Source organism: Siphateles boraxobius, unplaced genomic scaffold, assembly GCF_051911475.1.
Source record: "Siphateles boraxobius isolate OS27281-9 unplaced genomic scaffold, OSU_SipBor_1 48, whole genome shotgun sequence".
Taxonomy (NCBI): domain Eukaryota; kingdom Metazoa; phylum Chordata; class Actinopteri; order Cypriniformes; family Leuciscidae; genus Siphateles; species Siphateles boraxobius.
The window spans coordinates 9,910,061-9,927,005 of NW_027509119.1; the positions used below are offsets into that span (position 1 = coordinate 9,910,061).

At 36.5% G+C, this 16,945-nt stretch overlaps 1 protein-coding gene across 2 annotated transcripts in view; it reads right to left on the minus strand.

Moving 5' to 3' along the window:
- Positions 1 to 551: 551 nt before the first annotated feature.
- The window catches only part of dhx15 (DEAH (Asp-Glu-Ala-His) box helicase 15), a 55,125-nt gene continuing 38,731 nt past the window's right edge, over positions 552 to 16,945 (minus strand). For both annotated transcript variants that reach the window (XM_077201928.1, XM_077201927.1), the window contains exons 7-14: positions 16,084 to 16,170; positions 15,662 to 15,811; positions 15,248 to 15,356; positions 9,703 to 9,894; positions 7,290 to 7,412; positions 5,597 to 5,787; positions 1,218 to 1,387; positions 552 to 1,099 (exon numbers count right to left, since the gene is read on the minus strand). In XM_077201928.1, coding sequence (XP_077058043.1) covers positions 982 to 1,099; positions 1,218 to 1,387; positions 5,597 to 5,787; positions 7,290 to 7,412; positions 9,703 to 9,894; positions 15,248 to 15,356; positions 15,662 to 15,811; positions 16,084 to 16,170 — 1,140 coding nt within the window. In that variant the 3' untranslated portion in view covers positions 552 to 981. The remainder of the gene's footprint in view (positions 1,100 to 1,217; positions 1,388 to 5,596; positions 5,788 to 7,289; positions 7,413 to 9,702; positions 9,895 to 15,247; positions 15,357 to 15,661; positions 15,812 to 16,083; positions 16,171 to 16,945) is intronic.

Consider the following 16,945-nt stretch of genomic DNA (forward strand, 5'->3'; position numbering starts at 1 on the left):
TAATATGTTGTGCTCCAAATAGCATTCAAGGTATGAAATACCTAGTTTTTTCTCCATCATTAACAGATAAACAAGCATCCAGATAATGGATTGTTGCGTTTGTATTCAACGGTGTGAAACAACTATTCATGGTTCAAAGTATTTCATTGACCAGTCTTTAGAAATCAGAAGGAAAATGCTGGAATCCCAAATTGCCCGAATATGATTAAAAGTTGAACGCTGTAAAACATGAAATTAACCTCATAAATGAGCAAATTAACATGACTGCCCTAATCTTAACCCTAACAAAGATGACCACTGATGTACATTCATTTATTGAAAAAAAATAAAGAAATAATAGCCGAACAGAACTCATTAAATAAATCTCAATCAAACCATTAATAATGATTATGGTCTAAACTTCTTTATTTTGATTGCAACTGCAAAGCTGTGAATGTATTTGTGCAATTTAGGCCCTCCTCAGAAGCTAATGCAGTAAGTATCTGTATAATTTATAATTTTATTTTTATTCAACAAAAATAATAGTGCGCATGAACTTGATTGAGCATGTCTGATATCAAGGTTTTTTTTTTATTATTATTGAAGTAAAAGCTCCTTTACAGAATAAACAGGGATTTTTTTACTCAATAACATAGCAGGAAGTTCTCAATGTCAATAAGGAATGTCAACATCCACATGAATGCTCATGCAAAAAAAGTTGATGGTGGTATCCCTGTCAAGCATTTGCTCCCAATCAATCCTTAGTGCCTAAATTGACCAATTTAACTATGTTTTTATCTGGTGCCAAAATGCACGGCGGAGCTCGGAGCAAAGAGTTATAAAAAAATAATTATATCTTGACGACAAATCAAAACAAAAAAAAACAAAAAACAGACAGATATCTAATGTTGAATGACAACGTGTGATGATGTACAACCTCAGAAGCATTGCACAGCGCATACTGAAATCAAAATGTATAGTCCTTATACCGTTCAGTTAGGTTCAGTATTGAGAGTACTCCTTGGTTTGAAGTTTAGCAACAATGCGCTCCAGTTGCCTCTTAGCCTCGCACTGAGGGAAGTTGCCCATTTCGTAGTATTGTGGAGCGATTTTCACCAGCCTACAGGATGAGACGGTACACAGAATGTTTACAAACTATTTCCTTTCTTTGTTGCAAAAACATGTACTCTTTGCCAACAATGCACAAACAAATCCTGCATTTGCATGTTTTAGCTTACCATTCGGGTTTTATATCAGTGCAGGTGCGGATGTAGTTCTTGGTGGTCAGCACAAACTCATTGTAGAGAACCCACTCGGGCTTGTGGTCCAGTACGGTGGAAGGGTGCAACTGGACCACCTGGTTGTCCTTCACTGTGAGATAGTGGCCGGTGCGCTCCAGGTGAGCAACCTGATAAAACCAGACACGCAAATTAACAAATAAATCAACCACAAGCAAACCAAATGCGCACACACTGACGTTTCTTCAGGCACCTACACAGGCAGTGTGAGGATGTCGAGATTAACCCGGGCAATCAGTCTCAATAAACGGCCGACTCAAACAGAGACGTCGGGAATGCAACTCCCGGTAATTCGTGCACCAAGGTGCAAATTTGTCTCACCAGTAAAGGTTAATGTTGACAAATATTTCAATATTAATGGAGTAATTCAACTAGTCAGGTCACTTGTTTCAGGTACCCCCTTCCCGGAGAGCGACTCGATAAAAACGTCATTTATTTTCGCTACGTGGGACGAAAATTGCCTTGATTTCTTGTATGCATTAAATGGTCACACTTTGATAGAAAGCCTAGCATTACATTAGCAAGCCTCAGTGATTCTGCATTCCCAACAGACACGCATCTTTTAATTCAGACAGAGAATAAAGGGAGAAATCAAGCTCTACTTTAAAACTAGCTGTACTTTAGTTAAGGATAAAAAAAAAGTGGACTAAGACTTAACTAAATCCTTAAGTTGCAAGATCATCCAAGGCTGTTCTATTACAAATGATCATGGCTAAAGGGCGTTACTGTCTTGACACCACTTCAGCTGTGACTATTCACTATACCGAATTGATTTGGCTGTTGGTCATTTTGACACTGAGGGTGATCTATTGTAACTTGACTGGTCTATATACCTCATATATATATATATATATATATATATATATATATATATATATATATATTAGGGCTGTCAATCGATTAAAATTTTTAATCTAATTAATTACATACTCTGTAATTAATTAATCTAAATTAATCGCATACACAATCTTACAATGTTTACATGGTACAATTTCTGGTAAGCTACGTTTTTATTATTATTGCTTGACACAAATTTCATGATTTCAATTTAATTTAATTATTGTGATTTGATGCAATATTGACTCCTTTGGATAAATATTAGCTACACAAGATAGGCATTCATTTTTCTCAAGAAAAAAAAAAAATCTCACCCAATGCTGTAAAAATACAGAGAGCAATATCAGCTGGTAGTATTTAAGGTTAAAAATAGCTCAAATTAAATATAATGCGTGTTTATTACAAATAACAACTTTGATATAAGTAAAAATATAATACATACGTAATATAGTAGTAGGCTACATAAATTTTGAAAAATACTCTCTATAGCTCTTTTTTTATAGCCAACTATAACATGATACATGGTCATGAAATGGCTTTCCTGAGGTAACTTAGGGCTAAATGTTATGTGACAATTGTTCTCCAGCTGTTTTATTGACCTCTTTTCGCGGTTGAAAAACACTGATTGATCGAGGAATATACATTTCGGTAAGTTTTAGGCTGCCCTACTGTATCTTTCAACATTGGTCATTCGTGTTTATTTACTATAAGCTAGGGATGATCGGTTCACGTGCCGCTATAGGGATCTGTCATGTCACATTTACAAGCGCCAGAACGGTATTGTTTGATTTTCGTAATAAAATTAACAGAATCTGAGAGCTGAGATTTTTTTAATATCATAAGTAACGTGCTCTGTCTTGTCTGTTTCCGTGTCCTCTCTTTGGTGCGCGATTTTTCTGTGCGTGAGAAAATGGTTGTGTGACGTGAGAGCGCGTGAAAAGTTACAACACACACACACAAGCGCGTTTTCTCTCAGACACACTCACCGACTCACGCACACACTCCTGGATGCTTTGCATTGATGTGGTACTTTAGAGTTTGACGAACTCCGTTTGTTATAAGTAAATGTTCCAAACAATGATCCAAGCAGCGCGTTCTTGTCTCCCTCCTTTTTACACGAATGCTAGAACGGCTCCGCAAAGGTCAAAACGGAATGGATTAATCAGCGTTATTTTTTTTAACGCGTTATTTCTTCTCAGATTAATTAATCGAAATTAACGCGTTATTTTGACAGCCCTAATAAATATATATATATATATATATATATATATATATATATATATATATATATATATATATATATATATATATGTATGAGGTCGACCGATAGTGGATTTCACCGATACCGATATTTAGGTTTGACCATACATGCCAATAACCTGGATAAATGGATACTAAAAAAAAAAAAAAAAAACATAACTCAAAGTTAAACAGTGCTGAACTGAAATGTGCTATATGAAATAAATATATAAATAAAGATATATTAAAATGAGAAGTTCTACAGAACAAATTCTATAGAAAATAATTTAAACATTAAATTATTACAAGTTTCTTTAGCTATAACCTAGAAACATACGTACATTTCATAGGTAACACTTTGCAAGTCCCATTTGTTAACAGGATGTATTAGCTAGCTTTCATGAACTAGTATATGCATTTTTTTTTTACAGCGTGTATTAATATTTGAGCAAGACAATTGTACCGTGATCATTCATGTTAGTTCATAGTACATTAACTAAGGTTAACAGATAAAATAAAAATTAATACTCAATTTAAAATGTATTAGTAAAAGTTGAAATTAAACTAACAATGAACAATACTACATTTATTAACCTTAGTTAATGCTAAGTGAAAAGTGTTACCATTTCATAAAAATCTAAAGAGTCTGCTATGCTTAAAGATGGCCAGTTTTAAATATCGGCAAAGGCCAGAGCATTAAAATTGTATAAATGTAAATTATATAGTATGGTCTCTCACTTTATTTGCTTCTATATTAGAACACTTGATTATCTAAATCAAAATAACATGTATTGCTGTGATAAAAAAAATAATAGAATCGAATGCATTTCTGATTTGTTCATGTTTCCGTCGGCTTCATGAACATATCAACGTTGAGAAAGCAATCATATATATATATATATATATATATATATATATATATATATATATATAAAAAAGACTTGGCCAACAAAGATGAGAAAATTGGGTGCAAAAGCATTGGCGTCTGAGAATTAAAAAAATGATATATCAGTGAGCCCAATTAGATATGAACATTAAAAAGTAAGATCAGATGTTTTATCAAGCTATTATTATTTTTTAGATTTAGATACACATGTATGGCAAAAGGCCATGTGACTGGTAAAAAATAATGCATGGTATCTCCGGGTTTTCCTCTTGAAGCCTGGACCATTTTCATATTTGGCTAAAAATAAGTATCTCCTAAAAACAAACAAACAACAATCAAAATGCTCTCATTATGTTCAGAAAACTAATTTAACTAGTAATTTCAAACAAATGTGCAGAAAACAAATTTAACTAGTAATTTCAAACAAATTGTCTTTACCCTCTACAAATAATTCTCTCATTTGTAACTATGTTTATTATGAAATGCTCTTAACATGCTGATTAATATGCCTAAATTCTAAATGTAGATAAAAAAAATAATAATTTAATTTAAAAACCTGGTTTGAATGGTCGGAGTCATATACTGAACGTAAGATTATTTGCTGCGTTCTCGTTTTCTGAATTGTTTCAGCAAATTTTTGAATTTTAATTGTTGGAACGAAGCTGTGGTCCGGACCACGGTCTGCTATTTGAGGATGCCTGCTCTAGGCTGACGACATTGCCCAGGATAAAATGAGGAAAATAGCAATGAACATTGTGCAAAGAGATGTATTTTGGGTAAATTGTAATATCATGCATGGATATCTACAATTGCAATTCAAAACACACTGCATCAAAACCTTAGCAGGACTTTTTCACATTGTTAAATAACCTATAAACTGTCACCCTCCACCTTTTTGAGCATAGATCTGAACTTTAATGGTTGCAATTCATGAAAACTTTAGAATATTGACCTAAGATTGGTCTCTTTTTATAGACCATCAGCAGATTATTGCAGAAGTGAAAGCACTTCTTAAAAAAAGTTATAGCTTACTGTAAATCATATTTAGTCAACAAAACTTTTTATTTCACACAAAATCATCGAAAAAACAAAACAAAAAAAACAAACACCCATATGTTGAAACACGTTGTGATGCAAATAGTTTTTGGTATCACAAAAATTAAGCCTATTAAAAGGTTTTGAAGTACTGTTTCCATAATTTCCAATTTCAAAATAGTTTTCAGTGATGAATTTCATCTTGGGGGGGAGGCAATTAAAATTCAAAAACGCGCCAACCGTCCCGTTATCAGGACACTGACAGTTAACAGGTTAAACAAATGTAAGTGAATATTTGTGTCAGATTTAAAGACAAACACACCTGCATGAAGAACCCGGTGACTAGAGCTCGGCGAATGTTGATGTAGTAGTCTCGGCTGGTGAACTCTGTGCTGCGTCGTGGCAGGTTGAAGCGGTCCATGATGCGTGAGAGCTGCTGCCGCACGTTATCAGCCGACATCAGTGAGCGGTAGTTAACGAAGTTATCATAGCACCACTGCACTGACTCGTGGTCTTGGAATAGAAAGATTAGACATTAAAACCAGGTTAAGGGCAACATACAAGCAGACCTGCACTGCAAAATCATCTATAAACTTAGAAATTGTTATATATGCAGAAATCTGTCATTTTTAAGGTAAAGTGTGTAACTTTTGCAGCACTCGCGTCACAAAATGGACTTGCTAAAAAAAAAAAATTATAAACTAATTTTTCTAAACACTTTTCCATATCTGCTACTGGCAGGCTAAACAAAGTAGCACCCCAAACTCAAGCCATTGATTGTTTGTTTGAACATCCTGACAACATTGGCTCAGTCTCAGAACCACACGCTTCGTGCTTTCGTGGGAATCAACCTACAAATGGCTTGCTTGACTTCAGAAATATTTACACGTCACCTTTTAAAATCATCGTCTAACAATGACAGAACAATATATACATGTAGAGTGTTACTAGGAATGCAAGAAATATTGTGAGCATACCAGCTATTGGCCCATATTGTTTAGTTGGAAGAAATGCAACCCTCAGAGCCCCAGAGTAGTAGAACTGCAACATTTGTATAAAGAAATTAAATACCAAATTGTCATTAAAAATGGGTAACAGAATTGAATTCTGTAGAATTGACCACAACCATCGTTTTTGTGAGGAAAAATAAAACCACATATTAACTGAACAATTTATCTATTTACAAAGTATTTAACATCTAATATTTTTCTTATTTTACTTCTATATAAATACATTAAAATGTAAAATACTAAATTAATGATTTTACGACAGTACACTTACTGTTTGAAATAAATTACTTTTCAATTACATTTGTGTGCTGAATTGTGTTGTGAATACAAAACTTTTCACTTTAACTTTGTGTATTGAAAAACAGTGGTGAAAACCCTAAATGGCCAGCGCTGCAATTTTTCCACGGGTTATACCCAAATGAAAATTCTGTCTAAATAGAATGGTTTAAATAACCAATTGCTTCGTAATGGGGTGAAAAAAAAAAGTATCATTAATATCAAAGCTTTGGTCTCTGAGTGTTAACTGTAGACTCTTGTTTATGCTAATTTCAAAATGTATGTAATCTGGTTCTAATGTAAAGGGTTTATACAATTTACACACTCAAATGCACTGGACTTTTTTGTACTCACAAATTAAAATGCCGCAACATGAACCTTGTCAGCATCACATGAACACAAACATACACTCATGGTTTTTAGAATGTTTCAAATAAGCACTGAGTCTACTAAATAACGAGTGAGATGCATGAAACCCCATGTGAGTTTGAGAAAATATGGAAGCTAAAGTGGGAAATGAACTGCATGTGCCTTTCAGAACAGTTTTAGTACCATTGTGCCTCGAAGGCACTGATTTTGATGAAACAAATTACGATTTTCAGCCACCTACAAAAACAACCTGAAATTAGTTATATTAGATTTAGGCAATAAGGCTAATTAAAAATGGGGGGAAGGAATCATTTCACATGAGTATAAGATGCAAGTGTATATGTGTGTGTGTATACGTACTCTGTTTAAAGGCATGGTAGACGTTGAGCAAGGTCAGGTGGTCCCCGTCGATGTGGGCAAACCTCATTTTGGACTCGTCAGCTGCCTTCTTGGCTTCGGTGGGACGCACAAAGCACTGTGGGACTAAACAAGGTTGGTATGGGCCCCAACATAGCCGCCCATAGGGATGAGTCAAGCGTTCACCCAGACAGGACAAAAGGCCTAGTTCTGAGGCTAGAGCACGGCACAGGGTAGACTACACCAAATGGTAGGACGGGGTGGGGGGAGAGCTTCTGCTTTCGGCTTTTCGTTTTGCCTTTTTGGAAGAGAGAAATTATTGCAGTGGAAATTAAGCTAAGCCTGTGGCCTGATCATTTCTCTGGGGGGACGAGGTCCCTCGACACAGTCAAACCTGACTGACGTTCATTTAAAATACATGCTGCCATTTACACAAAAATACTTAGGCCTAAATTTATTTACTTTAATTGCATTTACATTAGTTTGGATTGCAGTTTTAAACGATTCAACATTTTTTAATGAGTTCATTATTACAATTATTTATATATATTTTTTCACATTATAAACAATGTCACGTTTTTTGAGTGCAGAAAGCTTGTCCGTTTCATTTATGACTGACGAATATGCGCCACTAAGTTTTTAATTAGGATTAAATAAAAAAATAATATTTAAGTTCCTTATTAAATTTGTTAAAACAGTAATCAACATGGATGTAGATTTGATTTACATACAAATACATAAATCTTAAATTTAGTCCTGACAGTGAATATTAAATATTAAAATATATATTTATATTTTTTAAATGGGAAACTGTGAGGTTCATATTTTTTATTTTAGGTTATATTGGACCTGATTTGGAACCCAGAATTGTTTGAAGGGTTACTCGAGTCAGTTCAGATCTGACAAACAAAGCTTGAACCTCTAAAGTGCTAGTAAGTGATAGCTCTTAAGCCAGGGGTGTCCAAAAAGTTTGTCTATTTAAATATATAACGTGTCCCGCCACGCATAATTTACAAATCATGCAGTTTCACAATGTCAACATAAGGTGACAGCACTACATTTTTCGCCAGGTGTAGCAGTAAACCGTGAGTTAGCACAATTTGATAACCAATAAGTGCTGCCATTTCCATTGTGTATGAGGAACCTTAAACGCGCCAAAAGCGGATCAGCACTACTTGTTTGAACCGCACCACATATACCATTTATTGCGTTTGACCAAAAGACAGCACAGGGTGAGCTTAGAGCAATTGAGTTTACTCGCTGAGCACAACACCGCTCTCAATCACGCAACCAATAAACAGCGCAGTGAAATCCAGTGAGAAGTGTTCCAGTTCGGTGCAGAGTTCTAATACAAACACAAATGTCTTGGTGATTTAAACTAAAGTCAGATAAAACAATGCTGACATTCTCAACACTGACACGAAAAATAGGAGAAAGATTGTGCCACAACAATCCAGTCAGAAGGCTCTTTAAATCCACAACATTGAATCTGGGCTCCTTTAAACAATGTTTGGAATACTGTTGTCACGATACTGACATTTCCAAATTATGATACCTTGAAAAATAACAATATTTGATATTTTTCTATATCATTGGGGAAAATGGACTATTCACCAGAACACTCGGCAAAATGGGCATTTTGACAATTTTTTTTAAATGTATTTGACCGTTTAAGAGCAACAAGCCACGAAAAATAAGTCAATTTGGTACTCGCTAATGGTTTGAGAGGCGGCTTTATGTGAACGGCACTTATATAGATCAGTGGTGTGCACGCTTTTGTGTGAGCGTGAAACCTGTGGTAATTACTAAAATTGTGCGCAATACAAGCACTATACAACAGGGGCGATCGAGACGAGTGAGTGAGAGGAGGGTTGTGTGTCAATTCCCTGTCGAAGGAAAGAGAGCGAGAATGTGCAGCTGGGATTGGTCAATACTGCAGAAAAAGAGAATTGGAACCGTTTCAGATATTTCAGTATCGACACGAATCGAAATCTCACAACACTAGTTTGGACACCCCTGTGGTTGTATCCTATGTCCTACTCTCCCCCACCCCTCTGCATCACAGACATTTAATATCTTAAGCACCATTCTGATTTGGCAGTCTTACAGTGCGACACATTAAGAGACTTGACTGTTTGCGAGTCCTTCCTTGAGAGTCGTATAATGACTAAAAGCATAAACTGACTGTTTATGCAACCAACTTGGTTGGCAACTTAAAATTGTGGATATGTAGAAAATAAAACAAGAGACTAACATCTTTTTGTCATTTTGTCCTGAGCATATTCAGACACACTTCTAATTGATGAGTGAGCTACAAAGCATTTATATTTCATAGTCCGTTAGATTAAATTTCATAGCCATTCTTTGTCTAATAATTCATATGCAGGGGTCATGTGTGTACATGAGCACATACTACCTGATAACATTGCGGTGATGGACAGGATCTCATTGGAGCAGTTGAACTCGCAGCTGGCGATGACCATCTTGGCCAGCTGAGGGTCGAGAGGGAACTCAGCCATCATGGAGCCCAGCTCCGTCAGGTCACCATCATCATTCAGTGCTGCAAGATAGTTCAAAAGCTCCAGGGCTCGCATCAGGGTCTCAGGAGCTGCCAGAAAAATATTAAATTACAATACAATAATACACTGAACTTTTTGAAAATTAAACTATGCCACTGGAAAATGCCATGGGTAGTTGCCAAGCTGTTGTTGGTGTTCTGTGTGTGTGTGTGTGTGTGTGTGTGTGTGTGTGTGTGTGTGTGTGTGTGTGTGTGTGTGTGTGTGTGTGTGTGTGTGTGTGTGTGTGTGTGTGTGTGTGTGTGTGTGTGTGTGTGTGAATGGCAAAAATGATATTTTTGTTGAACAATAATTGGACAATATTTTGTCAATTGGACCTTAGTTAGGGCAGGACTAGGAGTGTGCCCTATTATACCACCACGATAACACCCGTTAATTTTTACATGATATTTTTTTTTAAAAAGTGTAATATCGCGTTATCAATGATATAGCGACGCGATGACGTATGGCACATTTACGTTCCCTAGCGCGCTCAACACCTGTCTGACCATAAGAGCAGCATGTCAGCCTCCGATGACAATTTATTACCTAAAAATGGAGCTTCAAAAACTTCAATAGTATGGAAGTGATCTGGTTACATGAGGTCAGACCTCCAACAAAGAACAATGTTTTGTAAAATATGCAAGAAAACTGTTACCGCTAAAGGTGGAAACACAACAAACTTGTTTTACCACTTCACGTCGAGTACAACCAGGCTATGAAGGTACGCGAGGAGGAGATACTAGCACAGGGCTCGAATTTTGGAGCGAGGCTGCGGATAAATACACTTACAATGCGGGAAATTCCCCTCGCAAATGTATGAGTAGCCGAAATTAATCCACACAGATTATACAATCAAATCACTCATTTTAAAACTTTCTCCGAGACACAATTTCACGTTTTAACTTCTTTCAAGGCAAGTGCTGCAGGCGTCGATACTACACTCTCGCGTTTAGGAGTCGGGACATGATGGAACTGTAACTTGCACAATCGGGCCAGCATTGCATCGTAACTAAAGTTTATAATTTTCACGTCTTTTTAAGTCTTATCAGTGTAACCATCCAAGCAATTTTAAACTATCCAGTACTTGCGCGCTCTCTGAGAGAGGTTTTTCTCTGCGTGCATACAGTAAAGGCGCCTCACTAACAGCTCGAGAGTAACAAGGTATTTTTCGCGGATTATATCGCTTTAACGGGGGGGTGTCAAAAGTGTCGACAACATTAATGACAGACACATATGGCTGCTGTCAAAACAAAAGATAGCTTTAATTGTAAGGAATCAGAATTAATAGCCCAAGTATTTAATTTAGTCAGGACTCAACACTGATAGTCTTTTAGTCCTATTTTACATTTGATTACTTTATCCAGTTTTTGTAGTATCTCTGAATACTAGTAGTGTTAGACCTACCCAAAAACTTCTTTCTCTTTATTTGTACCTTTATTATTTTGTACACATTTTTGCTACTTTTTTTAATTTCATTGAAAGATTGAAATCAAGCTCCCTTGTGTAAAGTGAAAGTTAAACATCTATTGCGATCTCAAAATTCTGGCCAGTTGATTATACCTAGAATATCAAAATCAACTGCTGGCGGTAGATCCTTTTCCTGTTTAGCACCAAAACTTTGGAACAATCTTCCTAACATTGTCCGGGAAGCAGACACACTCTGTCAGTTCAAATCTAGACTAAAAACACATCTCTTTGGCTTAGCATACACATAACACATTATAGATTGCTATAATTCAATGTTAGGCTGAATAGTTTAGATCAGCCTGAACCGGGAATACTTCCCATAAATCCTGATGTACTTTGTACATCATAAGAAGGATGGCATCTACGCTAATATTAGTCTCTCTGTTTATCCCGAGGTCTAGCGCATACTGCCGGATCCAGGCCATATCCAGATCTGATGAAGGACCATCACATGGACACGATGACAACGCATCCCTGAAGTGCCAGCCTCAACACTGTGAAGGCCTCATGGACACCTCAACAAACTCATCTCCATACCGGCGTGAGGACTCCGATCCCTAACCAGATGAACTGGACCAATATTGTGAAAGTTCTGATCCAATCTGACTTCTGACCTTTTATGCCGCCTAAATCATAATCATACACGGTTGGTTTGTTGGCCAAAGGAGAACTGGCCCCCCGACTGAGCCTGGGTTCTCCCAAGGGTTTTTTCTCCATTCTGTCACCTGATGGAGTTTTGGTTCCTTGCCACTGTCGCCTTTTTTTCGCCTTCATTCGCCATTGGCTTTTGGCTTGCTTAGTTGGGGACATTTAACATTTAAATTTGAATTTAACAATACTATTACAACTTTACTTTCCTGTTATCTCTGTAAAGCTGCTTTGAAACAATTTGTATTGTAAAAGCACTATATAAATAAAGGTGACTTGACTAGACTAAAGTCTTAACAAAATTACCCCATTGTAAAAACACAATGAATGAGCAAATATTTAGGTGAGATAAATGTAATTTAAAAAAATTAAATAAATTTTTTTCCTATATTGTCAAATACCATTATCGAAAAAATTCTTGAAATATCATGATATAATTTTGAGGCTATATCGCCCAGGACCATATTTAATGAAAGAAATTATGAAAACTAGGCACATTCTTAAAACAACAATTACAATATTATAATAGATGATACATATCACTCATTCTAGACCCAAGCATGAGCAAACGTATGGGATACTTGCATTAGCTACATTGGAGGTATATAAAAAAGCAACATAAGAGGCAAATAAAAGCCATCGGTTTGCAGTAAAAACATTGTGGCTGTGGTCCCCTGGACAACAAATAACTTTTAATTCAAGACAAAGGGGGCTAATTTTTCATCTGACATGCAGGCAGTTCCAAACAGCAGCGCCACTAATTCAATTATAGGGAGGAAGCTCTACTTAATGCATCAACACTGGTCACACACCAACAAATTCAATTACTGACCTTTGGCTCTAGAGAGTTTGGCTCTAATGACCAGTTGCATGTTAACTGAAAATTAGCATTGCCTAAGGTTTGGAGAAGTTTGCTGAATAGGATGAAAGACTATGGCTGTCTTTATCAATGAGTCAGGCAAACTTCATTTAAAAAAAGTGCAGCGGTCAGTTTGTTATTATGAACAAGTATTGATCTAATATATCAGAAATACTTTTTCTATTTGTTTTGAAAGGATGTAGCATTTACTCGTGCTAAGGCAAGCAATCCGTTTTGGGCGATAATTAAGTATAGATAACATGCAGTGAGCCCGTCTGGAAAAGTAATTTACACTGCGGACACCACATCAGAAATGAACTATAACAGGGAACGTGCCGATGTGTTAACTGAAGGCAAATCAATGAGAAGGAAAGCTAAAAGGTACATTAAAGTAAGGAAAGTTGAAGCGAGTATTTGGGGAATGTCAACAGGCAAATGGCTTCCATCAGCCTCATCCAGTGCTACAAATTCCTGCTGTTTTCAGTTGGCCTCTTGTGTGCCAGATTGAGTGCATCTAATCCCGTGCTTACTAAATACAGGTAAACAAATACATAAGCTATGATTCCCTGGGAACTTCAACTAAACAACCAATATTAGTTTCAGCATATTTGTTAGCATCATCAAAAAAGTTGGCTTTTTTTTACAGTTTTTAATATATTAATAAATAAATATAATTGTGCGTGTGTGAGAGAGATATAATTTTATTATTACCTCTTATTGTTACATTGGTTTATATAAATGAAGTCAATAACTAAATTTTCATTTGTATTTTTTATTATTTGAATTCATTTATCTATAAATCAATTTGACTGCCTTGTTTATATAATGATCCCGCTTTATTTTTTTCACCCAAAAATGAAAATTGTCATTTATTCACCCTCAAGTTGTTCCAAGGTGGTATGAAATTCGTCCTTCTGCTGAACACAAAAGAAAATACTAGGAAGAATAATGGTGACCTAACAGTTGATGGGCCCCATTGATTTCCATAAATACTATGGAAGTCAATGGGGCCCCATCAACTGTTTGGTTACCGACGTTCTTTAAAATATCTTCAAAATATCAAAAACCTGAGGGAGAGTAAATGCATATTTGGGTGAACTATCCCTTTAAGGTATTTCAGAACAAATGCACAAATAACGTTACAAGGGCTGCCCCCAATAGTTGACTAAACGTTAGTTGACCAAACGTTAGTTGACCAGAAGAGAGTTAGTCGACCAACATTGTATTAGTCGGTTGGTCGCAGAAAAAAGAAACTAATGGCAAAGTAACGAAGTCCATGAGGGACAGATTGTTAGCGGCGGTTCTTTGTGGTAGTCGCAGTATGTTGGGCAGGAAATCCAAACATTAGCCTTTCAACATCGCCCTTAAATATGCCTCAAACGAAACAAGTAACTTTACATGGCTGCTCGCTCCAATATTAACCAAGATAGACGTGTGCTATTATTGTGCTATATCCAAGTGTTTGTGCAAGTGTGAAAGCTAAAGTATAGCTTGCTTATTAGTGCATGACATGGAGTTAACAACGTGATCACTTGAAAAAAGAAGAAAAAAGAAAAAAAAAAAAAAAATAACAAATTTCTACATCATTCGAAATTGTAAACATACTTTTGTGTAAGGTCACAATAACAAGAAAACACTGTGCCTTTGTAAAATTAAGAAAAACAGAATGCCGCTTTCTGCCATCTCGGGCTCTATGAACTGAGCGCGTCACAAAAATAAACCGAAACTCAAGGGTATAGACTACTTGCCTCACAGACATGAGAAATATATCTATAGAAAGCTTGAAATATCTAATTTCAACCTAACCAATTTAAACTAAACTACAACTATCTGCTAATGTAATCTGTATGAAAGGGACATTTCTCTCTATAGGCAGTCACGTTCACTATACTGCGGAGATGGCAAGTCAGCATCGTCAACATCTTTGCAGCTGACATGGACACCGAAAACACTAGTTTATTAATAAATAATTAAAATGTCGTCTTGCTCTTTTTTTCAACATTCATAATCATTACTTTTGCCGATGCTTTGCGGCAAGCTTTATGTGTGCACTTCAGTGCATCCATACATTTAGTTAGGTGGTTTTAAGTAGTCAAATATATCAGTATTTCAAGAATTAGAAAGCTTCAATAAGACAGCATTTTTAGGGTGACTTTAGATATCTTTAAGGTCATGAACCGTTCAGAAAAGATGAGCCAAATCACAAGGAAATGTTCCAGTCGTTACTATTCAGCGACTACAAGTCTGGTCATCATGCAGTTTTAATGAATTTCCACATCAGCCTTCATATAGCATAAAAGCAATTACACTATCAAAGCAATGACTCAGAAATATCAGTCCATTTATGTGAGGAAGTGTGCTGCCCCATAACACAGAACCATTTTATAGTATCAGACACTGAGGAACAAACTCAAAACTTTATTCTATACCTGGTGGGTCCATGAAGTCAAAGTGCACTAGGTCATCGATTCCAAGCTTCTTGAGCTGTAGCACCACAGAGCCCAAATTCGACCTGAGAATCTCAGGGTATGTGTTATCCTGACAGGAGAAATGAGGATAAACAAAGAAAAAGGAAAACAAATTAGCTGATGTTTTCTAATTAATACCCTCAAGTTGCAGCTCCTGAGGAAATATTCAAACTCATTTAGTTGATATGGACATTTTCCATTTGTACGTGTGTACAGGCTAGAAGTGACCAGAAGTACTAAAGACTTGTGAAGGAACCAGTGTCTGGCTTGACCACTGAGTCCATCTGTTGTTTGATCAACAAATGACCCAACCAACATCGCTGGCATCAAATCGCTTACCAGATGCCTAAAGCAGTAATGATCCGTTACACAAACCTGCATCTCAGTCTTGTAGGCCTTCTCGGTGTAGAGCCGGAAACACTTTCCCGGGCGTGTACGTCCAGCACGACCGGCTCTCTGCTGGGCTGAAGCCTTACTAATAGCCGTTACGAGCAGCGACTCGACACGAATACGAGGGTTATACACCTGCGCGACAAGGAAAGAGCTGGGTGAATAATAAATGCACACCATTGCACCACAGCAATATGCCAAAGCGAAGCCATCCTTCATCTCTGACTGGACTACATGTATGACAGCAGCAGCTGGGCTAGGGAAATGTCAGCAGAATAAATAACTAGGTTTTCCATCTCGAGTCGCTGTCAGAGCCCCGCCACTGGGTTTATCTGGGGATTTCAGAAGCAAGAGAAACAGATGATGGGGTGAGATTAGACAAGTGAGGCAGAGAAGAGAAGACTAACCTTTTGCTTGGCAAAGCCAGGATCAATTACAAACACCACGCCATCGATGGTCAGGGACGTCTCAGCGATGTTTGTAGAAACCACAACCTATGAGAGGCGAAACATTACGGTCAAGACTGAGATCAAACTGGCCAATAAATAAAAGCAAAAATCGAAGTCCATCTACTTTTTTAACAAGTTGTACAAGACACTCTAAAATGACCTGGATGACTACGCATAACATTTAAAAGCAGCCACAATGGAACTTGGGAGGTTGACAAGGTGTTGCTATGCAGATAGGTTGGTGTTCTGAGTGGTTTAAGTATGTTTCAATAAAAATGCAAAGATGTTCAAAATGGGTTTTAGAACATTGCTGTGTGGTTGCTATTGTACATCGCTATAAAGCAAAAAAGTTGTAAGAGCTACTTAGAAAGTAACCATGTTGCTATGGTTATCTGAATATTTTCAGAAAATTGCTTTACAGTTGCTATGGTGTATTGATTGATATATTAAGTACGTTGCTATAAAAATGCAAAGAATATCTAATTGATTTTTAGAACGCTGCTATGAAGGAATTACTAAAAGGAACAAGAGAGCCCACCCTTAAGTCTGAACAATATTTCTGCTCTCTACACATGGTTACGGTCCTTTTTTCCCCATCACACTTTAAAATGTCTGGAGGACATTTTATATTTTCCTGATATTATATTTTAAGGACTGCCACAATTCCACAATCAAATTCAGAGTACTCGATTTTTAAAAATCCTGTGCTATTGTAAATTCACAAAGCCCAATTCAATTAAATCTATGCACTGCAGGTTCAATATAAACATTTTAATATTAATAATTATTGGTTTAATATTAATTATTTCCACGCCTGTAG